At 41.4% G+C, this 25,917-nt stretch overlaps 2 protein-coding genes across 2 annotated transcripts; one reads left to right on the top strand and one right to left on the bottom strand.

Annotated features, from left to right (window-relative positions):
• Positions 1-23,977, bottom strand: LOC118357769 (integrin alpha-3-like). The gene is made up of 8 exons (XM_052478389.1): positions 23,779-23,977; positions 7,980-8,036; positions 7,267-7,443; positions 2,907-3,023; positions 2,633-2,746; positions 2,434-2,523; positions 2,153-2,278; positions 1-702 (listed from the first exon to the last, which is right to left on the bottom strand). The coding sequence occupies exons 2-8, from the start codon at positions 8,019-8,021 to the stop codon at positions 535-537; spliced, it is 834 nt and encodes a 277-aa protein (XP_052334349.1). The 5' UTR covers positions 8,022-8,036; positions 23,779-23,977; the 3' UTR covers positions 1-534.
• Positions 17,915-20,766, top strand: LOC118357610 (homeobox protein Dlx3b-like). Its single transcript, XM_035734898.2, has 3 exons — positions 17,915-18,426; positions 19,208-19,392; positions 19,811-20,766. Exons 1-3 carry the CDS (start codon positions 18,084-18,086, stop codon positions 20,123-20,125), a joined length of 843 nt encoding a protein of 280 aa, XP_035590791.1. The 5' UTR covers positions 17,915-18,083; the 3' UTR covers positions 20,126-20,766.
• Positions 23,978-25,917: the final 1,940 nt, after the last annotated feature.

Below are 25,917 nucleotides of genomic sequence, written 5' to 3'. Positions count from 1 at the left end.
GTGCTTAGCGGTCATAGTGAGAAGTAGATATACAGAGGATAGATAGGGCAAGCAGGGCCACCTAAACAATGCACTGCCATTTCTTTCTCTACTCCTGCAATGTGCTTTCTGTCCAACCAAGATCAACTGTAAATAACAGGGTCTTTAAACTTCAAATTTCACCTAAACAATGCACTACCATTTATTTCTAGAGTCTTTAAACTTCAAATGTCAACTTTTAATCCTGCAAATATGCATTAGATCAAATTAGCGTGTGTTTACAACCAAACTGGGATTTTTGAACACACCCTACCCACAATGTACAACACTCCTTTCATCAAAAATAATTTAAACATTGTGATTTCTGACTCATATTTGGCACATTGCACAAAAAATAACCAACATATTTTGATTAAATCTACGGAGACTTGCACACAATGGAGAAAGGTTCCAGAATCAGTGAGTCAAAGTTGTGTGACATCACAAAAACCCTTTTGTTCTTCCATCACCTCACTCCTGAGACTAGTCGAGAGTTCAGGGTCAAAGGTCAGGGTTTCAGTAGTAGTAACGTTGCATCTCTGTCCAGTTGGTGATCCAGGGCTTTTTGCCTGCATCCTCCGTCTGGAAGCCAATGTTGAACTTGTAGCGCTCTGCGTTACGGTTTTTCACTCCATAGTACTTTGGCATAATCTGGTAGTAGATGGCCCACTTGAAGAAGCCAAGCTGTTGGGAAGACAGACAACACATTAGGGAAAGCCATATTCAAATATAGTTGATTTTAGAATTGTTGATTTAAAAAAAAAATGTAACAATTACAAAATCTGGAGGCTAAACTAAGGAATTAGACCAAATTAGACCATGTAGGTCAGCAGAAGAAATACATTTTCCCATAGAGTAAAAAACAGATTGAAGAGGAGAGAGAGTAAAGACATTCATCCAGAGAGTGAGAGATGCAGTAGAATAGATACTTAGTAAATGAGGTTGAAAAGACAAGGAGAAATTTAGGCAAAGTAAAATCTATCAGACTAAAAAAATAAGGGTGACATAAAAGCTCATTAGAATTGACAGTGAAGAAAAAAATAGTATAGGAGAAGTCCAAATTCCTGTTCAACACATGAATTGCCTATAACCAACTACATCCCACAATCTACACGCCATTACGTCTAGTGTGCCCGAAGCTGCCAGTGGCAGAGGCCAAAGGACTGCATTACCCAGGAGCCCTAGAGAAGTATTGCATGGTCCCTCAGTGGGGGCCTCTCCTGTCTCAGTAGTCCTCAGTCAGCCTCTGAGGGCAGGATCTTATTCTCAGCCTTCTGGGCCTTGGCCTGCTGGCCCTCCTGAAGGAACCACACTGGGGGACCATGCGATACAGTTTACTGGAGCTAAATGGAGAAGCTAATGGCTAGCTAGCGGTAGCGAGCTAGTGCCACTGTCTTTAAAGAGGCAGCACTTATACATACTGTAGGTTATTTGATAGTGGTATCATGCTAAAACTAGCCTGCTAGCACAATTGAGTGTAATGGAGTATCACTGTACAGTGCAACAACATATTTGATTAAAAAAACAGTCAATATGAAAAGGCACTCACACATGTACAGTAGGCTACATAGAAATGTTTTTTCCCTTGGTACATTGGGGGAGACAGGATACTGTTGCATTGCAAGCAATATGCAAGATACAATATCATAACCGTTATACATTCAAACATGATATAGAATAAGAATACAAATACAGGATGAGATGGGTTAGCTGACAACATCACCAAAACAATGTGCACGCCTTTATGGGGCAGAAGTCCACGAGTTGTTGTGATTCTGGATGGCCAGATGGCTAGCAACAGTGACAAGAAACTGCCATGTTGGGAATCGTAAATGGCTAGTTTCGGCTAGTTTCATCTTGTCTTTTTCATGTCAATGCTAATATGGAAAAAATGTGCTAGCTGTGTAACTATCAACTGTAACGATATATTTGAGAGGCAACAAGTGCTCATTATGCAAATGTGTTCATGTTTTCAAAAAACATTGGAGACAAAATTCATTTTTCCATGTTGTCAACATTCTAAGCCAACCCTGTCTGTTTTGCCCCACAGTTGCCACCCGTCGGTTTTGTTGCTAAACAACCAACCAGTCTATACAGTAGGTATTGATCAAAAAGTAGTCCTTAGGGTTCTCACTTTCCATAGTATGATACTGATGACTCCTAACAGTATGATCCCTGCTACCGCGGCAATAATGATGATCCACAAGGGAACCTCGTAAGGTGTCTCCTCTTCAAGGACTGGGTCAATGTCCACTATGAACTGAAGGATGGAAATTAAAGGGAAGAGGATGGAGAGAGTGAAAGAGAGAGAGAGGCGAGGAGAAGAATAGCATGATCAATATCCATATAATCCATACCATTTGTCTACATATCATCATCATCATCATCAGCTACCATTATCATCAAGGCACTAACCTCTCTGGTCTCACTTTCCATCTTGATGTCTGTCACCAGTTTCAGTGTGACCTGACCTCTAACCTTGATCCTCAAAGCATTGTTGTAGTCCTGCCAAACACACACAACAAGTTATGTTCATGACACTTCTGGATGCAATACAACTTAGCAATTTGACTCTTTTGGTCCAAGAGTATTGCTTTAACCTCTGACCTCTCACCTCTAGCATAGTGCTGTTCCACACCCTTGACCCCACAATGATATTGGCAGAGGTAGACATGTTGATCAAGGGACAGGTGAACGTCACACAGTGGGCCGTCCACCTTGAACATTCCTTCACAACACAGACAAGCTCAGAATTAAGTGAAAGCTCACCAACGTTGTGTCTATAGCCTCTAATTGACCATACATCTGTCTAGATATTATGTTATATTCAGTATCAGAATGAATAGATCATGGACTAATGGTTAATTATTCTAATCTCCTGTCCTCACCAGTAGATAGGTTTCTTTGCGACGTGTCAGCACAGTAATGGCTGCCTGCGGCTCGATGATATGAGGTTGATCATCCTCCACCCCTCGTTTGGGACGCTTGCTCCTGTTCTCGGACAACTGGGGAGAGAGAGAGGGACAGATGGGAGAGGAAGAGAGGGGGAATAAGAGAGAAAAAGTGATGAGAGGAAGAGACAAAAAGGAGAGGAGGTGGGGGGAGAACAACATCGCATCACATAATTAGTGGTATGGAAATAAAGACAACCCCTGCATAACTTCCTAAAATATCATTGACCTTTTCAGTCTATCTTTGTGCAGACCAGACATAATTCATATTTAGCCTATTTTAGACTTGTGAGTCAGGTCCAAGTCTGGTTTCATTGGGTGTTTTGTTCCAAATAGTATTCCTTATTCCAAATATTGGTGATTATCTGTGGGTGTAAACATAGATGATGTTAGATAAATCAAATAAAACCATTGCAAGAGAAGTCACCAGATTTAGTTGAGGGACCTTTATTTTGAAGAGGCCTCCGCTGCTGGAACACGTGTCCTTCCAGAAGGACAGCCATCTCTGCAGTACCACCAATCAGGCCTTTATGCTAGACTGGGAGACGGGACTGGGAGACTAGTCAGGATCGAGGGAAAGATGTATGGAGCAAAGTACAGAGAGATCCTTGATGAAAACCTGCTCCAGAGCGCTCAGGACCTCAGACTGAGGTGAAGGTTCACCTTCCAACAGGACAGCGACCCTAAGCACACAAAAATGTCTTAAAAACCTGTTTTCGCCTTTGTCATTATGGGGTATTGTGTGCAGATTGATGAGGGGAAATATTTTGATCCCTTTTAGAATAAGGCTGCAACGTAGCAAAATGTGGAAAAAGTCAAGGGGTCTGAATACTTCCCGAATGCCCTGTATGTTTGTACAATTTGGAAAGTGTCATCAAAAAGTCAGCCCGCTGTTCTATAACAATGATGTGTAGAAACCCTGGATTGCTGATGCTATGTATTGGCCATTGAGAGGCTTTGAAGCCTTGTTATTGTTATGTTTAGCTCACATAATGTAATGTAAAAGTGTGCATTAAGGCGTCTGTTATAAAATAAATTTGGCAAAAAATGACTGTAGTCAATCGATGCATTTCTATATATGGGTTAGCTGGCATCTCATGAAACCGACGTGTGCGTTTCCTTGGGGCAGAAGCCAGCAGGGCTCCGGGCAGCCGAGCGGAAATGGAGGAAAACTCGCCTCCCTGCGGACCTGGCATCCTTTCACTCCCTCCTCTCTACATTTTCCTCCTCTGTCTCTGCTGCTAAAGCCACTTTCTACCATTCTAAATTCCAAGCATCTGCCTCTAACCCTAGGAAGCTCTTTGCCACCTTCTCCTCCCTCCTGAATCCTCCCCCCCCCCCTCCTCCCTCTCTGCAGATGACTTCGTCAACCATTTTGAAAAGAAGGTCGATGACATCCGATCCTCGTTTGCTAAGTCAAACGACACCGCTGGTTCTGCTCACACTGCCCTACCCTATGCTCTGACCTCTTTCTCCCCTCTCTCTCCAGATGAAATCTCGCGTCTTGTGACGGCCGGCCGCCCAACAACCTGCCCGCTTGACCCTATCCCCTCCTCTCTTCTCCAGACCATTTCCGGAGACCTTCTCCCTTACCTCACCTCGCTCATCAACTCATCCCTGACCGCTGGCTACGTCCCTCCCGTCTTCAAGAGAGCGAGAGTTGCACCCCTTCTGAAAAAACCTACACTCGATCCCTCCGATGTCAACAACTACAGACCAGTATCCCTTCTCTCTTTTCTCTCCAAAACTCTTGAGCGTGCCGTCCTTGGCCAGCTCTACCGCTATCTCTCTCAGAATGACCTTCTTGATCCAAATCAGTCAGGTTTCAAGACTAGTCATTCAACTGAGACTGCTCTTCTCTGTATCACGGAGGCGCTCCGCACTGCTAAAGCTAACTCTCTCTCCTCTGCTCTCATCCTTCTAGACCTATCGGCTGCCTTCGATACTGTGAACCATCAGATCCTCCTCTCCACCCTCTCCGAGTTGGGCATCTCCGGCGCGGCCCACGCTTGGATTGCGTCCTACCTGACAGGTCGCTCCTACCAGGTGGCGTGGCGAGAATCTGTCTCCTCACCACGCGCTCTCACCACTGGTGTCCCCCAGGGCTCTGTTCTAGGCCCTCTCTTATTCTCGCTATACACCAAGTCACTTGGCTCTGTCATAACCTCACATGGTCTCTCCTATCATTGCTATGCAGACGACACACAATTAATCTTCTCCTTTCCCCTTCTGATGACCAGGTGGCGAATCGCATCTCTGCATGTCTGGCAGACATATCAGTGTGGATGACGGATCACCACCTCAAGCTGAACCTCAGCAAGACGGAGCTCCTCTTCCTCCCGGGAAGGACTGCCCGTTCCATGATCTCGCCATCACTGTTGACAACTCCATTGTGTCCTCCTCCCAGAGCGCTAAGAACCTTGGCGTGATCCTGGACAACACCCTGACGTTCTCAACTAACATCAAGGCGGTGTCCCGTTCCTGTAGGTTCATGCTCTACAACATCCGCAGAGTACGACCCTGCCTCACACAGGAAGCGGCGCAGGTCCTAATCCAGGCACTTGTCATCTCCCGTCTTGATTACTGCAACTCGCTGTTGGCTGGGCTCCCTGCCTGTGCCATTAAACCCCTACAACTCATCCAGAACGCCGCAGCCCGTCTGGTGTTCAACCTTCCCAAGTTCTCTCACGTCACCCCGCTCCTCCGCTCTCTCCACTGGCTTCCAGTTGAAGCTCGCATCCGCTACAAGACCATGGTGCTCGCCTACGGAGCTGTGAGGGGAACGGCACCTCAGTACCTCCAGGCTCTGATCAGGCCCTACACCCAAACAAGGGCACTGCGTTCATCCACCTCTGGCCTGCTCGCCTCCCTACCACTGAGGAAGTACAGTTCCCGCTCAGCCCAGTCAAAACTGTTCGCTGCTCTGGCCCCCAATGGTGGAACAAACTCCCTCACGACGCCAGGACAGCGGAGTCAATCACCACCTTCCGGAGACACCTGAAACCCCACCTCTTCAAGGAATACCTAGGATAGGGTAAGTAAGGGTAAGTAATCCTTCTCACCCCCTTCTCCCCCCCCCCAACAAGATTTAGATGCAAGTGGCTGTTCCACTGGTTGTCATAAGGTGTATGCACCAATTTGTAAGTCGCTCTGGATAAGAGCGTCTGCTAAATGACTTAAATGTAAATGTAAATGTAATGTTGTTGTGATTCTAGATGGCCAAATTGCTTGCAAAAATGACGAGAAATTGCCATTTGGGGAATCGTAAGTGTCTCGTTTCAGCTCATTTCATCTTGTTATTGATACCATGTCTTGTTTTGAGGCGTTTTGACTGATTTCATGTCAATGCTAATATGGCAAAACAAAAATGCTAGCTATCTTGTCAGTTTATCCATAATTGTTGGTTCTAGTTCCCTGTTCAGCTGGAGGACGGACATAACATTGGGCAACATTCAGATAGAAATGCATTATCTATAACAAACATGCCTCTCTGATTCTAAAGAATCATGTCAGTTCAATTCATGGCATTTCTATCAACAACAAGCCCAACACAAACCCACTGAGCTATATAATCCCCGCTCTGCCCATCGCTTGTCTGTTTGGAAAGCCTCGCGATCCCGCCCACAGCCGACCGGTTCCGTGTGTCGCGCGAGGGGCTTCTCTGGAGGAGAGGCAGACTTGATGATACCCATGGACAGACAGTTTGAGAGAGAGAGGCTACAAACCAACAGGTAAGACAGTGAGTGAGAAGTGCCTCTCCAAGCTCCTAGTTCATAGACTGAATGATCATGAATGGTCTCGAGGGTGTATTGCATGTGTGAACTTAATGCAGGAGAGAGTCGGCCACGATGATATTTTATTTTTGATAATTGTGGAGTGGAGATTGATTCATTTCAGTTTGACCTTTTTATAATTAAAACAGTTTTGAACTGTGCGTGTTGATGGTTATTATTACAGTATAATAACTGTATTATAAGTTGAAAATATGACATTATGTTTAAAACCATATATTATGCAGAGCAGCATTAGTAACAACCTGGCAGGGGCAGAGAAAGAGTACAAAATGGTTGTTTAATTGAATATATCCACATTAACAGTCAGACTGGTATTCAGTACAGTATGAATGGCCATGGCCCAAAGACTGATTAGACTGTACCAGAGTAAGTGCCCCTCTGCAAGGCCCCCTTAGCCTTGTAAATTGTCCCATTTGTATGTTAAGATTTGTCTGTGTCCTTTTCTCAAAAGTCACTAGAAATTAGCACCTGTTTCTGTGGCCTCTTATAGACTCATAACTCACCGTGAGGTTGAGCAGATTGACAATGTCCCCTGGAGGGACACAGTGTGTCTCAGTTGTTCCTTTGGTGATGATCTCAGTCAGGTAGAGAAGCCACTTCCCATTGGTCACCTCGTGGGGCCACTCAAACTCCATGGCCAGGGTCCCCAGCGCACCCAGAGGCTCTCCCTCCACTGGCACCTGGTGGTAGAACGGTGGTATCACAGCCACCACAGGAAAAACACATGGCAACAGAACAGATATAGATATGACAATGTATACAGAGCTTACGGGTTTCCTCATTCTGTGTGACTACAAAGCATGTCTATTCTACATAAATAATTGATATCTAAATGTTCTGTAATGTGATCCAGTTTATTTGGGTCTCTTCCCCCACAACATCACGAGAAAAAGCAGTGTAGCTCGGAAGAAACCTAGAGAGGAACCAGGCTCCGAGGGGTGGCCAGTCCTCTTCTGGAGATGAAAAGAGGACATGGCCATTTATGCCAGATCGTTCTTCAAGACGTTCAAACTTTCTTAGATGACCAGCAGGGTCTAGTAATAACCACAGTGGTTATAGAGGGTGCCACAGTTCAACACCTCAGGAGTAAATATCAGTTGGCATTATGACACTATTACCTGTATGTACAGAACATAGTTGATAGAGCAATTAAAGTCAATGGACCTGTCAATTGTCAGACTTCACCCAACCCTTTGTCACCCTCTGGTGGATGTACCTGGGAGCGCACGCCAGAGTATCTGAGAGTGATGTTGAGCATGGCTTGGTGGTCAAACTGTAGAAGACATAGAGAAGAGATGCCAATGCTTCATTTTAAGGGGTCCATATTACAACGTAATTACATACAGTATGTAAGTACACTGTGATAAGTATCGTAATTCAATTGTAATAATTCATAGTTACACTGTACTAACAACATGTAGCTGGTGGTAATTGCAGTCTGTAATTACAGAGGCGTAGCAACAAATGCATGTTGCCATGCTTGTTACAAATGTTCAAGTGTCTGATAGCATCCGAATGCACCATACTTCAGCCTGCACAAACCAATTGATAAGTGTTGAAAGCCAACCACCTCATTCACACAACACAAATAAAGGGCTCTGGAGTCTGATCCCCAGGCTCCTCAAGCTTTTGTTTCAAATTCATGGAAGTCATTTACACAATTAAAGACAGACAACATGAAAAACTACAAGTAATCTAGTAAAAACCATAGAAATCACAGGAGTATAACGAAGTCATTAAACAGCTCATTAAAAACATTAACGGGTCAAGAAATCAGCCTCAACATCATTCATCAATGATGAACTTCTTCGAGTTTAAAAGTATTTTGTAAGGCCCTCCAAGCCGATGGTGCAGAGTACATGAAAGCCCTTTTACCAAATTCAGTTCGGACATTTGGAACAGTTAGCAAGTTAGCAGGATAAAGTTCTGCGAACGAAGAGAGTACCCACCACATTTCTGAACAATAAAAATGCACAAATAAAAAAGGTAGTAAACCCAAAATGGCTTTGTAAATACAAGTATACCAGTGACTGAGCCTACGAGTGACTAAAGAAGGCCAGCCAACCCTGGTATATAAAGTGCAGTGGTGCGTAAGGGTTTTGCAGTACAAAAGTACATCTCAATGCTCCATGGTAAAGGGGGTAAATTGATCTCAAACACTTAGTGGAAGCATTCAAATATAAAATATCTCCATAGTCTAGTAAAGGCATAAATGTAGCTGATATTACAAGCCTCCATCTGGCTTCAAATGAAAAACAGGCCTTATTCATAAAATAAAATCCCAACTTCAGCTTAAACTTTTTTGTAAGTTGTTGAATATGAAATTGAAAAGAGAGGCCGTCATCATTTGAAATTCCAAGATATTTATATGAGGTTACAGCCTCAATCTCCTTGCCCTGACAGGTAGTAATGGGTGAAAGGTTAAGAGGTCTATTTCTTGCTTTAGAAAACACCATTAGTTTTGTCAGCATTGAGGATAAGCTTTAATTGACACAAGGTATGTTGAACAGTATAAAAGGCCGTTTGCAAATCTGGAAAGCTTTTGTGAGAGATGAGGCACAACAATAAATAACAATATCATCAGCATAAAAGTGAAGTTGCGCATTTTGCATATTTTTGTCTAAATGATTTATATAAATACTGAATGAGACGAGACCAAGTACAGAGCCCTGGGGCACACCATTACAGACAGACAATTTAACAGACATAAGCCCATCAAATTAAGTGCACTGAGTTCTATCAGACAGATAATTAGCAAACCATGCAACTGCCTGAGCCGAAATACCTACACTCGACAATCTTTACCTCAGTATAGCATGATCAACTGTATCAAAAACAATAGAGAGGTCAATCAAAAGTGAGACACAGTGCTGTTTTTTTTTTATCAAGGGCTTCAGTGATATCCTTTAAAACCTTCATGGCTGCTGTAATTGTGCTATGCTTCTTCCTGAAACACGATTGGTACATTGATAAAATAGAGTTAGTATATAAAAAATGATTTTAGCTGTTCTCTAACAAGGGTTTCAAGTATTTTCTGCCAGGGGTGACAGCTTTGAGATTGGCCTATAATTGTTTAAAAGAGTTGGATCTCCCCCTTTTAAAAGTGGTAGGACAAATGCTGATTTCCAGGTCCTTGGGATTTCATTACATTCCAGGGTTCGATTGAACAGATATGTACGTAGTTCAGCTATGAAATCAGCTCCCAGTTTTAAAAAGTAGGGATCAAGATGATCAGGACCTGCAGGCTTTCTCTGATATAAGCATTTCAGGGCTTTATTTGTAAGGGTTTTCCTCCTCCTCTTCGTCCGAGGAGGAGAAGCGAGAAGGATCGGAGGACCAATGCGCAGATGGTAAGTGTCCATGGTTGTTTAATTAAAAACATAAACTGAACACTATGAATACAACTAACGACACCTGCCTCTGAGAACCATACTAGGCCGAAACATAGATATCCCAAAATCATAGAAATAAACAAACATAGACTGCCCACCCCAACTCACGCCCTGACCATACTAAATAACGACAAAACAAAGGAAATAAAGGTCAGAACGTGACAGTATTATGTACCTCCTGCACTGAGAATGGCAAAAAGCTGTACATAGCCCATCTGTAAATAGCCCACCCAATCTACCTACCTCATCCCCATATTGATTTTATTTACTTTTCTGCTCTTTTGCACACTAGTATTTCTACTTGCACATCATAATCTGCTCATCTATCACTCCAGTGTTAATTTGCTAAATTGTAATTACTTCGCTACTATGGCATATTAATTGCCTTACCTCCTCACGCCATTTGCACACACTGTTTATAGACTTTCTTATTTTTTCCTATTGTGTTATTGACTGTACGCTTGTTTATTCCATGTAACTCTGTGTTGTTTTTTGTGTCGCACTGCTTTACTTTATCTTGGACATGTCGCAGATGTAAATGAGAACTTGTTCTGAACTAGCTTACCTGGCTAAATAAAGGTGAAATTGAAAAAATAAAATAAAAAGGTGCAGGGTAGAGGTGAAGGTGAAGGGTAGAGTACCTGGTGGTAGCCGGTTAGTAACAATCTCTACGGTGCAGGGTAGAGTACCTGGTGGTAGCCGGTTGGTAACAGTCTCTACGGTGCATGGTAGAGTACCTGGTGGTAGCGGGTTAATAACAGTCTCTTAGTAGCAGGGTAGAGTACCTGGTGGTAACCGGTTAGTAACAGTCTCTAAGGTCCAGGGTAGAGTACCTGGTGGTAGCCGGTTAGTAACAGTCTCTACGGTGTAGGGTAGAGTACCTGGTGGTAGCCGGTTAGTAACAGTCTCTAAGGTGCAGGGTGGAGTACCTGGTGGTAGCCGGTTAGTAACAGTCTCTAAGGTGTAGGGTAGAGTACTCGGCGAGGCCAGCTCGTGGTGACTATTTAACAGTCGGATGGCCTGGAAATAGAAGCTGTTTTTCAGTCTCTCTGTCCCATATTTGATGCACCTGTACACTCTCCGCCTTCAAGATGATAGCAGGTGAACAGGCCATATCTCGGGTGGCTGAGGTCCTTGACGTCATTGTGTGTTTGTGTGCATGTGCGTGCGAGACAGGGGTATGTAAAGCAAAATAATGTGACGTCTATACCACCTGTTGGATGGTCTATATCACTACAGTGTTGTTCTGTAATCTCATTGCATGTGACTGGAAGTGTGCAGAGACTTTTTCCTGTTTCTCCAGTTTTGCATTTTGCCTCCAGTACCTTCACTTTATTGGGTGTGCTGTAGATTCTGACTAGGATTGGGTGTGCTGTAGATTCTGACATAGGATTGGGTGTGCTGTAGATTCTGACATAGGATTGGGTGTGCTGTAGATTCTGACATAGGATTGGGTGTGCTGTAGATTCTGACATAGGATTGGGTGTGCTGTAGATTCTGACTAGGATTGGGTGTGCTGTAGATTCTGACTAGTATTGGGTGTGCTGTAGATTCTGACTAGGATTGGGTGTGCTGTAGATTCTGACTAGGATTGGGTGTGCTCTAGATTCTGACTAGTATTGGGTGTGCTGTAGATTCTGACTAGGATTGGGTGTGCTGTAGATTCTGACTAGGATTGGGTGTGCTGTAGATTCTGACTAGGATTGGGTGTGCTGTAGATTCTGACTAGGATTGGGTGTGTTGTAGATTCTGATATAGGATTGGGTGTGCTGTAGATTCTGACTAGGATTGGGGTGTGCTGTAGATTCTGACTAGGATTGGGTGTGCTGTAGATTCTGACTAGTATTGGGTGTGCTGTAGATGCTGACTAGTATTGGGTGTGCTGTAGATTCTGACTAGGATTGGGGTGTGCTGTAGATTCTGACTAGGATTGGGGTGTGCTGTAGATTCTGACTAGGATTGGGTGTGCTGTAGATTCTGACTAGGATTGGGTGTGCTGTAGATTCTGATTATTGTGAGAGAGGTTTTCAATTAAGGATCAGATATGATCATTCTGATCCAGATATTACAATATCAAGATCAGAGCTTTGAATAGGCCTACACCTTGCCATCTACTGGACAGGTTATGTTACTACTTCTACATTGTCAGGTAAACAAAGATGAGTAAACTACATTATTTAAAACTAAGATAAAAAATAATAGAGGCGGAATATCACTTATAAGTTATTACATGCTTTTACTTGACACTTCTCAATATAATAACTGACCCCATACCTATACTGCAGTCAATATAACACAATGTTTTTTAAAACCTCCCCATCTTAGTTACATTGACATTTCTCGGGTTTGTGATACAGTAAAACCCCCTGAATCCAACCTTCCAGTGGGATCAACATAATCCTGATTTGCGGCATCAAAACTATCGTAATCAGTTCCTTTGAGTTCTGAAATATTGAAAAACAACATTTAATCCTGATTGCAGTTTTTGTAATCACTTTGGTACATTTTCACAAGCATGTGGTACATTTTCACAAGCATGTGGTACATTTTCACAAGCATGTGGTACATTTTCACAACTCTAGCAGATGTTGCAGCAGGTGCAGTGAAATGTATTGTTCTACTTCTACTACAGTGCACAAATATAATATCAATACCAATATGCAAATAATCCAGAAAGTCCATTAAGAAAGAAATGCATCCCCTATACATTAATAAACATGTATACAAAATGAAGTTTATGGGGTCTTTTTGCTTATACTAAAATTGCATAAGCCAATACAGTACTACAATACTGTAATATATGCCATTTATGTAGCAGATACTTTTATCCAAAGTGACACAACAGTCCACACATTTTAGTGTGTGACCCCAGTGGGAATTGAACCCAGAACTCTGGTGTTGCTAGTGCTCTTATTAACTGAGCCAGGTAGATTAACTCTACAATACATAAGTACAATGCAATACTGTAAAATACAATACAGATGAAATATGTATCATTGCCATCCCCATGAGCGTACCACCCTCCTTCAGGCCAAGGACGAGGCATGCAATGATTTCAATTCAGAACTATGTCAGGTTGAATTTGCCATGCCAAAAGGTTTTTCCCCAGGTGTATGAACAATGAGGATGTTTGCTGCGATTTTGATGAGAACCTATGGCCAAATGCTCAAGACAGGCTTGATGCAAACTAGTTCCTGCTAAACATGTTTCTTTCATTTCTTTCATTTGATTACATTGTGAACTATGTCTCTAAGCACATTTTGTGTGTAGGCCGTCATTGTAAATAAGAACCTGTTCTTAATTGACTTGCCTAGTTAAATATAGATTAAATAAATGTTGTTTTTTAAATTCAATGATCTCACATTTGATCACACATGGGATGGAAATTTGTTCAGTCAATTTTAATGGGTAGTGCAAGTGTACTGCCTAATGTGAAAACAGTGTGGTCGTGTGGTGAAAGAATTCTAACAAAATGAATGCACAAAAAGGGCAGCATTCCCCAAGTGAGGATGGAATTCACTTCAGCAGTGATGAATTCATGAACTTCTTCGACAAAAAGATCATGATCATTAGAAAGCAAATTATGGACTCCTCTTTTGAATATGCGTATTTCTCCAAAACTCAGTTGTCCTGAGTCTGCACAGAACAGCCAGGACCTCGGATAAATGGAGACATTCTAGTTATTTAATCCTGTATCGCTCGACACATTCACTAAAAAAAGAATGGCATCTAAACCTTCCAGCTGCCTACTGGACCCTGGATGGTTTGTCCTCTGAAAAATAAATGGTACATTTCGGTGTTCCTCAAGGTTCCGATTTAGAACCACTATTGTTTTCACTATATATTATTCCTCTTGGGGATGTCATTTGGAAACACATTGTCAAATTTTCACAGCTGTGCATTTAAAAAAAATGTTTTACCTTTATCTAACTAGGCAAGTCAGTTAAGAACAAATTCTTATTTTCAATAACGGCCTAGGAACAGTGGGTTAACTGCCTTGTTCGGGGGCAGAACGACAGATTTTTACCTTTTCAGCTCGGGGATTCGATCTTGCAACCTTTCGATCTTGCAACCTTTCGATCTTGCAACTTCAATGAAACATGATGAAGCCTCAAAATCACTTACACTGGAAGTCTGAGTTTTAGACATAAGGAGGTGGATGTCGGCAAATTGTTTACTTTTAAATTCGGACAAAACAGAGAGGCTAGTTCTAGGTCTCAAAAAACAAAGATATCTGCTATTTGAGCTGACAAATAATCTTGACGGTTGTACAGTCGTCTCAATTAAAACTGAAGGACCTCTGCGTTCCTCTGGACCCTGATCTCTTTTTTGACTAACATATCAAAAATATTTCAAGAGCAGCTTCTTTCCGTCTTCGTAACATTGTAAAAATCTAACTTTTTGTCCAAAAATGATGCTAAAAACCGAATCCATGCTTTTGTCACTTCAAGATTGGACTACTACAATGCTCTACTCTTTAGCCATTTAATGGGTTCTGCACATGTATTGCCTAATGTGAAAACAGTGTAATTTACAATACTGTAACATACTACAGTCAAGGGGAAATTTATGTGTTGCTATTGGATTAACTTTTAATTAAAATGACTCAATTGAGAAGATATAATTTTGTTGTGTTTGGCAATTAAACCACTGTACTTATTATATTTCACAGTAAACTTAGATTTTGGATCAGTGTTGTGTGGTTGTGTGATCAGTGTTGTGTGGTGAAAGATGTTTGCAAACTAAATGAATGCACAATGAAAGGTATTGAATGTAAGACGATCTGTGTTGCAAGTGTTACCAGTTTTGAGTTTCGTGCTAAGAGTTTCGAAAATTCAGCACTATACTTGTGAAAACAGTACCAACGCGATTTTAAAAAAATTGTACAGGACAGATTGAATGACCAAATCTGATCCCTATCCAGAGGATCAGAATCAAACATTTCAGTTTTTAAATACCCAATTGTAACATTTAGGTCTAGATTCAATCCGAATCGCGGAAGATCCACATTTATTGCTTGATTTGAATGTAAAGGTCATTTACGATTGAGCCGACATGTGCAGCAATTACCATGAATGCAGAAACGGCCCAGATTGACACCAATTGGAAAGCACAAGCAAGGCAGGCCAAAAGCAACATGGCGACAGACAGGTGGCTGAGCTGGAAGAGATGGGTTTCTCATGGGGCACAAGCTGTGGGACGAAGAGGCCTTAAGAAGTAATTATCTTTAGGCCTACTTCTCAAAATGGCCAAATATATTCATTTATTTCACCCCAATAAAGCATGTGGTGTCATTCTATTGCAAAATTGCAGTCACACATGCGAAAGTCAAGGTGAGAGCAGGCTGCAATGCATCTGGTGAAGGACAGACACACTCTTAAACAGGGAGCACAACCTGCTCCCTACAAAAAAAGGTGATTACACCACTAGGCTCCTGAGAAACAGCCACAAACTGTTGTGTCATCCTGACCGTACGAAGCGCCTGAGAATTCCACTCTACTGCTAATAGTTTATAATGTGATCTCTTTTAACAATACATTTTTAATTTGTTCAGTTTTCCATCATGAAAAGAATGTCCTGATATATGTGTCTAAGTGTCCTGTATTCTATACATGCCATGTATTGTTTTTTTTTTATAGTGTTTTTTATGCTATTTTCTATGCATTTTTTTTTATTATATACATTTTTCTGTAAATGGTGAGCAAAGAATTAACAAAGTCAAGTTACACAATGTAATCTTCTCTTGTGACGAGTTTCCCAGAAGCAGCTTTATAAACGAATGAATTACTTCCCCCCTCCCCCCAGTTACGACAGTTTGCATCTACTGCTGCACCTTCCATGAATACACCACAAGGGGGTAGTATAACCTCGTTCTTTAACTAGTGTGGTTCAATGTGTTGTACTGAAAATGCAATGTAATACTGTACTTGGAGGAATTCATTTGAGGAAAATGTTAGGCTTGGACTGGACTGCCTGAGTAACATATGTAAAAAAATATATATATGCATATCTTATGTGAGTAACACCGACAGGAGTATGAATGCATAGAGATGAATGGTGTCACTATAGTCTGGTAAAAAGTAAGTGTTTTTATGTTAGCACCTCAACTTTTATCACAATCATAAAACCAAACACTACGGAGCAGTGTAAACTGTATGTAAAAAATAAAAATTAAAAAATATAATAAAACATAAAACTTTTTTTTTTTTTAAATAAGACATTTTCTATACCTTTCACTCTTATATGACTTGCAAGAGCAGAAGTGAACATGCACTATATGTGTTTTTTTGTTATATAAAAAAAATGGCAAAGAATATAATTGGTTTTCAAACTTACTAACACCTTGGGGTAGCCTATGGCCTTCACATAATGACCATGGATGATGAAAATAAACTCTACAGAATCTGGATGTAGTGTTACTTCATACACCTACTTCACATCATTTTTGAGACCGAATCGATGAGCACTCCTTTCATTAAGCATGACAATTACAGTAGGCCTTACAGTTTTGTTGGTTTGTTTTCAATAGATTTTGGAAAACACACACACAACAAAAGAAAAGAATTCACCCCAAAGCCATTCAGTGGAATGGTTTTCTTATCATTTCGATCTCTTTCACCCCAAGCTCACTGTCCTAGGACACTTCTGAATGTTGAATTAGAATGAATAGGCTAAGGGCACAGTTTGGCGGCTTTGAATAAGTAGCTTTAACTCTGTATCTTAGCTCTTCTCAAGAATAAGGACAAGGAATGAGACAGACGTTCTGGCTACAGTGGGATAAGTAGTAGGCCATAAGAGTGTCAGTACTAGTGAGCTCCATTTCAAACAAAGCACAGGATCACTGGAGAATCCGTGCAAAGTTTGTTTGTAGTTATATGCTTTTGAGTGATGCTGTTAACAGCTAAATAACTCTAAATTGTCTTTAAAAGACACGCCTGGTCTCATAGACTAGATATAAAATAGTAAACGTAAATCCAGGACATTCAAATGAGTATGATATGTTATGTTTGGTAAGGTTACATATGACAATGGGTTACTTAAGGCAAAAACAAAAGTATGGGTGGACATGTTACTCAAAGATAAAGGTTGCATGTTCAAATCTCATCACAGACAACTTTTGAATTTTAGCTAATTAGTATCTTAGTATGCAACTACTTACTAATTTTTTGCTACTTTTCAACTATTTAGCATGTTAGCATATCCTTCACCTAAGTCCTAACCCCAACCCCTAGCCTAGCTAACATTAGCCACATAGCCAGGTGGATAACACTAATGTTAGCTAACTTTAGCCACAAAAAATTGGAATTTGTAACATATTATACATTTGGCAAATTCTTAACATATTGTACAAATTGCAATTCATAACATATTGTAATACTTGCAATTGGTAACATATCATGCAAATTGTCATTCGTATTATATCATACGAAATGGATGATGGGGACATCCACAAATTAATACATACCATATGAAAGGTAACAAATCATACTAATTGGAGTGTTGTGGATTTACATTTGCTATGTTACATCTACCCCTGGGTCCAGGTTGAAAAGACAAACCTGGAGCGCCAGAAGACATGTGTGTTTTGGCACTTTAGTCCAAGGGTAGGATTTATTGAGCGCCACCATTTCGCCTTGAGGGCAAGAGGGAGAGATAAAAAAAAAATGTTTAAAAAAAGGATTGACTGGAGCCAATGAGAACGCAGCATCCATCCCAGCACTCTATAATTCAGTTTCACTGGTGTAGAGTGCTGCCACAATCGAGTTACTACAGCTAGGAGAGTTTGAGAAGGACTTGCTCTCCAAGGACTTGCGTTCAGGGCACGACTGACTACATCTATTCACTGCGATTTCTTTGAACACTACTACACAAACGTCCTGTGTTTACGAATTATCGTGGACTTTATTTTCTTTGGAGGGCTGCGACCCATGATGAGCGGACAGACTTATGAGAAGAAGGTAGCGAGCATTTTGACCGATCTCCCCGGATCTATGAGTTGCCATCCGAGCTCCAAGGACTCTCCGACTCTCCCCGAGTCCTCAGTCACGGACATGGGCTACTACAGCGGACAGACGGCTCACAGCCATCACGAATATTACCAGAGTCAAACCTACGGGCAACAAATGAATGCCTACCATCACCAATTTAACCTGAATGGAATGGGTGGTGCAGGAGTTTATCCCACCAAGTCTGAATATCCTTACACAAATTCCTACAGACAATATGGACATTACAACAGAGATCATCTGCAGGCTTCGCCTCAAAGCTCAGGTAAATACTTAAACATATTTGAATGATTTCTGTGTTATATTGTTCCTGTTTCGTTGTATGTGTAAAGAGAGAGAGAGAGACGAATGCATGCATACTCTGGAAAAACATTAGGGTAGTGTCTTGGGAAGTTTTATATTATATAGGCCCGCTCAATCGAGAAACATTTGCATTGGTGTAATCTATACTGGTAGACTGTTACAGCTGAAAGAAATAGAATGAGATAGCAGAGATAGCGAAAACATTGTAAGGTTGAAAAGTCATATTTGGGTTTCAGACATTCATTTAAATTGTTACATTTTATATTTTGTAAATGTGGGATTTATTACAAGTTACTAGTAAAACTACAATACTGAAGTTGGAACCATGCTGCTAATTGATGGCTTTTGATAAAGAATAGACAGCTATTAACAGGTAGTCGTAAAACAATTATGGTTAGTAATTGCACTGCTAGCAACTGTCTGCGAATCACTGGGCAGATATTTAGGGTTATTATACAAATCACTGACCGATTATTGAGGCTATTAATTGCAGGTTGAGCATGATCAAGACTTGTTCCGTTTATTTGAGCGTTGCACCACTCATGAAAACATTGCCATTGCAACTTCAACTAGCCTATAACAATGTAATAAAGATTATAGTAATAATATATTAATTAACAAAATAATAACATGAAGTTTATCATGATGATGACTTATTGTCATTATTATTAATACATTGTTTAAATGTTTTCCATAACTAATACTAAGAACTAATGAAACAATTGTTGCTTCTTTCTTTATAGTGAAAGAAGAACCCGAGCCTGAAGTTCGTATGGTGAATGGAAAACCAAAGAAAATCCGCAAGCCGAGAACAATTTACTCCAGCTACCAACTAGCAGCGTTGCAGAGACGTTTTCAGAAAGCGCAGTACCTCGCCCTCCCCGAGAGAGCCGAACTTGCTGCTCAAATGGGACTGACGCAGACACAGGTAAATATCATGACGATTACACACATTATAAGTGCAGTCACCCTTAACTCATAACAACTTGCTTTGACTTCTGTAGGTTGTCCTCAAATAGTGAAATGTCTCATATCTAGCATACCTGGCCAAATTAAACATCGGAAGCCTATAGGCTATTTTTCATTGACAAATGTTTGTATTGTCAAAAAAGCATTGGTTATTACATTGCATTTGAATATTGGCCACATTTTTTCACGCAATTATTTTTGGTGTGTTCTTGGCCAGATGTCCTTATAATTAATGTAGGCCTATAGGCCTAGCTTTTATATTTAGACCGAGGCCACTATGATTATTTGACTATTTAAAATTCAAATGTTTTGTTGAAAATGATATTTTCCTCTTTTGACATGACATTTAGACTTAACGTTAATATTTCCCCTAACAGGTCAAGATTTGGTTCCAAAACCGGAGGTCCAAATTCAAGAAGCTCTACAAGAACGGAGAGGTTCCCCTTGACCACAGCCCAAACGCCAGCGACTCCATGGCGTGCAACTCCCCGCCATCCCCGACGGTCTGGGAAAATAACTCTCTCACTACCCCGCCCAGCAGGCCCCAAATCCCGCAGCCACCCCTCAGCTCGTCGCCCCCCTACCTGGAGGATTATAACAACCACTGGTACCAACAGGGATCGCATCTACAGCACCCGGGCGCAGTGCACCACCCAGTAGTACCACAGCAAAGCGTTGGGGCTGCTTATTAACAAAGACTCTAGAGTTTTAATACGAGTCCCTTCCAAATCAACGGAACTTTATAGAGCTCTAAAAGTATAAACAGGCCGGTTTTGGACGTAGACCTGACAAAGGTGAAACATTGGTTATTTTGGATAATGTTGAGCGCAGTAGGCATTTCCCTGAAACGTTGGGTAAACCATTTCTCCTGCAGGCTACCTACCATGGGAATATTTCAAAACTCAGTCTCAAATTCACAAGCACATAAGAGATGTCGAATCACCTGTAGCCTATTTAAAGGAAGCCTGGCGTGGTTTTAAATTATTTATCACTTCCATTGTATTTCTTTTTTTATTTTTGTAAATGACTATGCAAAATCATATTTTAACAAGATCTAAAACTTAATCATGAAAAAAACTGTGCAGTTGATCCATATCATGGTTATGGGTTTGCAGAGCGCACGTCAGAAACTCAGGTCATAATTTATATCGATTTGTAGCCGACAAAATGTCGAAGGCTGTATATAGGTGTTAATAGAAAGCAGAACCACTAAGATCGTATTTGTTTGGAATGGAATTACTGCACTGTGGTGCTGCAAACCTTTTTATATTATTGTTGCAATTAGTATGTTTTTATTGTCTTTCTGTCAAAACAAATAAAGATATCAATTGAATATTGCTTTTCACTTGTCCATTTTCTTCAACGTTTTTCCTCGCTTTTAATTAATCACATATATGAATGGTTTCCTCTGTATTTGGCTTGTCCAGTCGACAGGAAATAATTGAACAAACGTGGCAGCTAAATTCTACGTGTATTTTAGATTGCTGATACTATCTCGTACATGTTTCAGTTAAATAACTGTTTTCCTCAATGCTGAGGGTTGCACCCAAATGGCCAACGCCAGGAAAGGGTTAAATCGGTCTGTGGGACAGCTTGCCTGCCTCCCTGAAGGTTGATACAGTCATAATCGCTTCAGGTTTGGTTTTTAGGGCTGCGTGCAAAGAAGCCATTGGAGGAGAAAGGCAAACAGACATGCTTGAGTCTCTTGATTTTATTAGGATTCTGTTGTCAGATTACAAGAAAGAATAGAGCAAGTCTCAAGTCACAAGGTCCAAGTCCAATTACAACCGGTCGAATCTTGAGTCAAGTCCAAGTCGTGCATTCTAAGAGCTAGTCGAGTCGAGTCACACGTTTTTTCAAGTCAAGTCAAAGAAATATATAGGCTTCAGGCAATAACTTCTTCAAATACAAATATTTGTCTATTTATAGAGGCTACCAGACAGCCCTTTTCATTATTTTGTCTACAACACATTTTGATTATGCAATTCATTTGAACAACAAATTCAAAATTCAAGCTCCATAACTAAATTATTAATTTCAAGCAATTTGAACATACCAAAATACCGTTAGTCCTGTGTTAGGGTTAGGGTTTTGCACCATTGCTGGTGAGCTTGCAAAGTAAACGGTTCATATTCTTGATCACCAAACAATTTTTGAAGCTGCATATTTATTATTATGGTAATTCCCTCTCCCTACAATTTGACGTTTGCGCTGTACCGGTTCCTATAACTGTACATCAAATCAGCAATTGTTCACTAGCTCAGTGGTTTTCACACTTTTTGATCCACAACCCCCAAAAAGGAGTGGTTCAAAGCGGCCCCATTGCACGCACATACACGCGCGCACAGGGCGAACACCGCTGCGCAAATGCAGCATATACTGACAGCCATAAACGATCAAGCATTTACAAAACGCAAGATACAGAAAAATAATAAATAAACAACGTTTTACACCTAGATTTTGAGCTGAAAGTCATTCATTTTAGCAGTCAATATCAACAAGGGATATTATGTCACATTGTCACTTTGGAGTTCAGAGCGAGCAGGATCATATGGCCTACCTGTGGGCCGATGCAGCGGAGGTTGCAGGATCATATGGCCTACCTGTGGGCCGATGCAGCGGAGGTTGCAGGATCATATGGCCTACCTGTGGGCCGATGCAGCGGAGGTTGCAGGATCATATGGCCTACCTGTGGGCCGATGCAGCAGAGCAAGCAGGATCATATGGCCTACCTGTGGGCCGATGCAGCGAAGGTTGTAGGATCATATGGCCTACCTGTGGGCCGATGCAGCGAAGGTTGTAGGATCATATGGCCTACCTGTGGGCCGATGCAGCGGAGGTTGTAGGATCATATGGCCTACCTGTGGGCCGATGCAGTGAAGGTTGTAGGATCATATGGCCTACCTGTGGGCCGATGCAGCAGAGCAAGCAGGATCATATGGCCTACCTGTGGGCCGATGCAGCGGAGGTTGCAGGATCATATGGCCTACCTGTGTGCCTATGCAGCGGAGGTTGCAGGATCGGATGGAAAGCATGCTCTCTGTTGCCTTAGTCTTCCTCACAAATATCGTAATTAATTCGCCAGAGTATGTTACATCTTCATCCCATAAGTATTGAAGGTTGAATGTTACAGCCATCATTTATAAACTTTGCAAATTAACAAAATATGCCGCAAAACATGCGTGAACCAACTTTCACGCAAAAGTTGGCATTTATGAAAACTGAACTTGAAGTGGGGATGTGCTTATACTGCTTAGACCATGTGTACTCACAGTTTCTAGACCATGCGTACTCACAGTTTCTAGACCATGCGTACTCACAGTTTCTAGACCATGCGGACTCACAGTTTCTAGACCATGCGGACTCACAGTTTCTAGACCATGCGGACTCACAGTTTCTAGACCATGCGTACTCACAGTTTCTAGACCATGCGTACTCACAGTTTCTAGACCATGCGGACTCACAGTTTCTAGACCATGCGGACTCACAGTTTCTAGACCATGCGTACTCACAGTTTCTAGACCATGCGTACTCACAGTTTCTAGACCATGCGTACTCACAGTTTCTAGACCATGCGTACTCACAGTTTCTAGACCATGCATACTCACAGTTTCTAGACCATGCGTACTCACAGTTTCTAGACCATGCGTACTCACAGTTTCTAGACCATGCGTACTCACAGTTTCTAGACCATGCCTACTCACAGTTTCTAGACCATGTGTACTCACAGTTTCTAGACCATGCCTACTCACAGTTTCTAGACCATGCATACTAACAGTTTCTAGACCATGCGTACTCACAGTTTCTAGACCATGCCTACTCACAGTTTCTAGACCATGCATACTCACAGTTTCTAGTGGTTGAAGTCTTGCATTGCAAGGCAAAAAAAGTAGCCTAGTAGCCTTTTGCTACTAACAAAAAACAGGTAGGTCTAGCTAAATGTAATAACAAGGTGCAATCATTTGCCATTAGTACATTCTTTGAATTCTAAAACAATTTGAAATAGAAATATATTTGCTATTATTTATTTCATGTCCATGATCATTGCAGAATTACAGTCCTCACCATTTCTGACTGTGATGGTTTCATAGGCTACTCACAAAATAGCCTATAGGCCAACAACAGATTTGGATAGACGACCACTCGTCCCATCTCTGATTTAATAGGACCCACTACACAGTAGTAAACAGATAAGGTCTTTCAAGTAGTCTATTTTGCTCTATGCGATCCGATCCTACGGTGGAACAGACGGTTCACCTTTTCCATTGACGTTTGTAGGCTACGTCTGAGTACTGTCATGTGATTTCTTGCGTAGGCAATATTTAATTTATGAACAAATACTTACGCTACCGTTCAAAAAGTTTGGGGTCACTTAGAAATGTTCTTGTTTTTGAAAGAAAAACACATTTTGTTGTCCATTAAAATAACATCAAATCGATTAGAAATACCGTGTAGACATCGTTAATATTGTAAATGACTATTGGAAACGGATGATATTTTATGGAATATCTACATAGGCGTACAGCGGCCCATTATCAGCAACCATCACTCTGTCACGCCTGCTCCCGCTCCCACTCCCTGGCGCCCGCCCGGCTCCCCAGCATTAGGCACACCTGCCTTTCCCCATCACGTGCATCAGCGTATTATTGGACTCACCTGGTCTCAATCCCCTGTTTATTACCTCCCCTATATTGTTCAGTTCCCCATCTCTGTTCCCCGATGCTGCATTGATTGTCGTATATCGTTGTTTTGCCCATGTGCTGTCGCTGTGCCTGTCTTGTTTCATGTCTGGTTTCATGTCTGGTTTCATGTCTGTTCCTAAATAAATGTTGACTCCGCGTACCTGTTTCTCATCCACAGCGTTGATCCTTACACACTCCTGTGTTCCAATGGCAAATTGTGTTAGCTAATCCAAGTTTATAATTTTAAAATGCTAAGTGATCATTAGAAAACTCTTTTGCAATTATGTTAGCATAGCTGAAAAACTTTTGTCCTGATTAAAGAAGCAATAAAACTGGCCTTTAGACTAGTTGAGTATCTGGAGCATCAGCATTTGTGGGTTCGATTACAGGCGCAAAATGGCCAGAAACAAATAACTTTCTTCTGAAACTAGTCAGTCTATTATTGTTCTGAGAAATGAAGGCTATTCCATGCGAGAAATTGCCAAGAAACTGAAGATCTCAAACTACTTCCTTCACAGAACAGCGCAAACTGGTTCTAACAAGAATACAAAGAGTGGGAGGCCCTGGTGCACAACTGAACAAGAGGACAAGTAAATTAGTGTCTAGTTTGAGAAACAGGCACCTCACAAGTCCTCAACTGGCAGCTTCATTAAATAATACCCGCAAAACACCCGTCTCAACGTCAACAGTGAAGAGGCTACTCCAGGATGCTGGCCTTCTAGGCAGAGTTGCAAAGAAAACGCCATATCTCAGACTGGCCAATAAAAATAAAATATTTAAGATGGGCAAAAGAACACAGACACTGGAGAGAGGAAGATTGGAAAAAAGTATTATGGACAGGCGAATCTAAGTTTCAGGTGTTTGGATCACAACGAAGAACATTCATGAGACGCAGAAAAAATGAAAAGATGCTCGAGGAGTGCTTGATGCCATCTGTCAAGCATGACGGAGGCAATGTGATGGTTTGGTGGTGCTTTGGTGGTAGTAAAGTGGGAGATTTGTACAGGGTAAAGTGGGATCTTGAAGAAGGAAGGCTATCACTCCATCATTTTGCAATGCCATGCCATATCCCGTGGACAGCGCTTAAATGGAGCCAATTTCCTCCTACAACAGGACAATGACCCAAAGCATAGCTCCAAACTATGCAAGAACTATTTAGGAAAAAAGCAGTCAGCTGATATTCTGTCTATAATGGAGTGGCCAGCACAGTCACCAGATCTCAACCCTATTGAGCTGTTGTGGGAGCAGCTTGACCATATGGTACGTAAGAAGTGCCCATCAAGTCAATCCAACAATCCAGCTTCAGGAAACATGGGGTGAATGCTGCAAATGGAGGATTCTTTGACGAAATCAAAGTTTGAAGGACACAAATACTATTTATAACCTTGTCAACGTCTTGACTATATTTCCTAATCATTTTTCAACTAATTTCATGCATGTTTTCCCGCAAAAAAAGGCCATTTATAAGTGACCCCAAACTTTTGAACGGTATTGCATGATAACCATTGCGGAATAAATTCCTCTCTTTTTCTGGCCATGAGTTGATATTCGCATAGTAGCCACACACCAAATTACCATGCGCTTCTCTCAATTAACTGGGACTATTAGTTAGGCTATTATAAATGTAGGTTTTTGCTCTATGCATCCGAGAGCGTGCGCGTTTTTTTAAAACATATTTTGCGTTGAAGTGTGTAGGCTCCCACTGTAGATTACATTTTTTCAGAATTAGCGGGCAGTGCAGCATATTTAAATTCGGGCAAAAGTGAATGCAACACATTTTTCCATTCAAACGATCTGTTTAC

This window comes from Oncorhynchus keta, chromosome 24 (genome assembly GCF_023373465.1).
Source record: "Oncorhynchus keta strain PuntledgeMale-10-30-2019 chromosome 24, Oket_V2, whole genome shotgun sequence".
In the NCBI taxonomy this organism is placed as follows: Eukaryota; Metazoa; Chordata; class Actinopteri; order Salmoniformes; family Salmonidae; genus Oncorhynchus; species Oncorhynchus keta.
This window is presented reverse-complemented; position numbering and strand designations above follow the sequence as displayed.

Excerpts from the sequence above, each read along its gene's own strand:
- LOC118357769 (XM_052478389.1), bottom strand. The coding sequence starts at position 8,021 with ATGCTCAACATCACTCTCAGATACTCTGGCGTGCGCTCCCAG. Across the intron at positions 7,444-7,979 it reads ACTCTGGCGTGCGCTCCCAG|GTGCCAGTGGAGGGAGAGCC; the intron begins GTACATCCACCA and ends TTCTACCACCAG. Across the intron at positions 2,279-2,433 it reads TGGAAAGTGAGACCAGAGAG|TTCATAGTGGACATTGACCC; the intron begins GTTAGTGCCTTG and ends TCCATCCTTCAG.
- LOC118357610 (XM_035734898.2), top strand. The coding sequence starts at position 18,084 with ATGATGAGCGGACAGACTTATGAGAAGAAGGTAGCGAGCATTTTGACC. Across the intron at positions 18,427-19,207 it reads GGCTTCGCCTCAAAGCTCAG|TGAAAGAAGAACCCGAGCCT; the intron begins GTAAATACTTAA and ends CTTTCTTTATAG. Across the intron at positions 19,393-19,810 it reads TGGGACTGACGCAGACACAG|GTCAAGATTTGGTTCCAAAA; the intron begins GTAAATATCATG and ends TTCCCCTAACAG.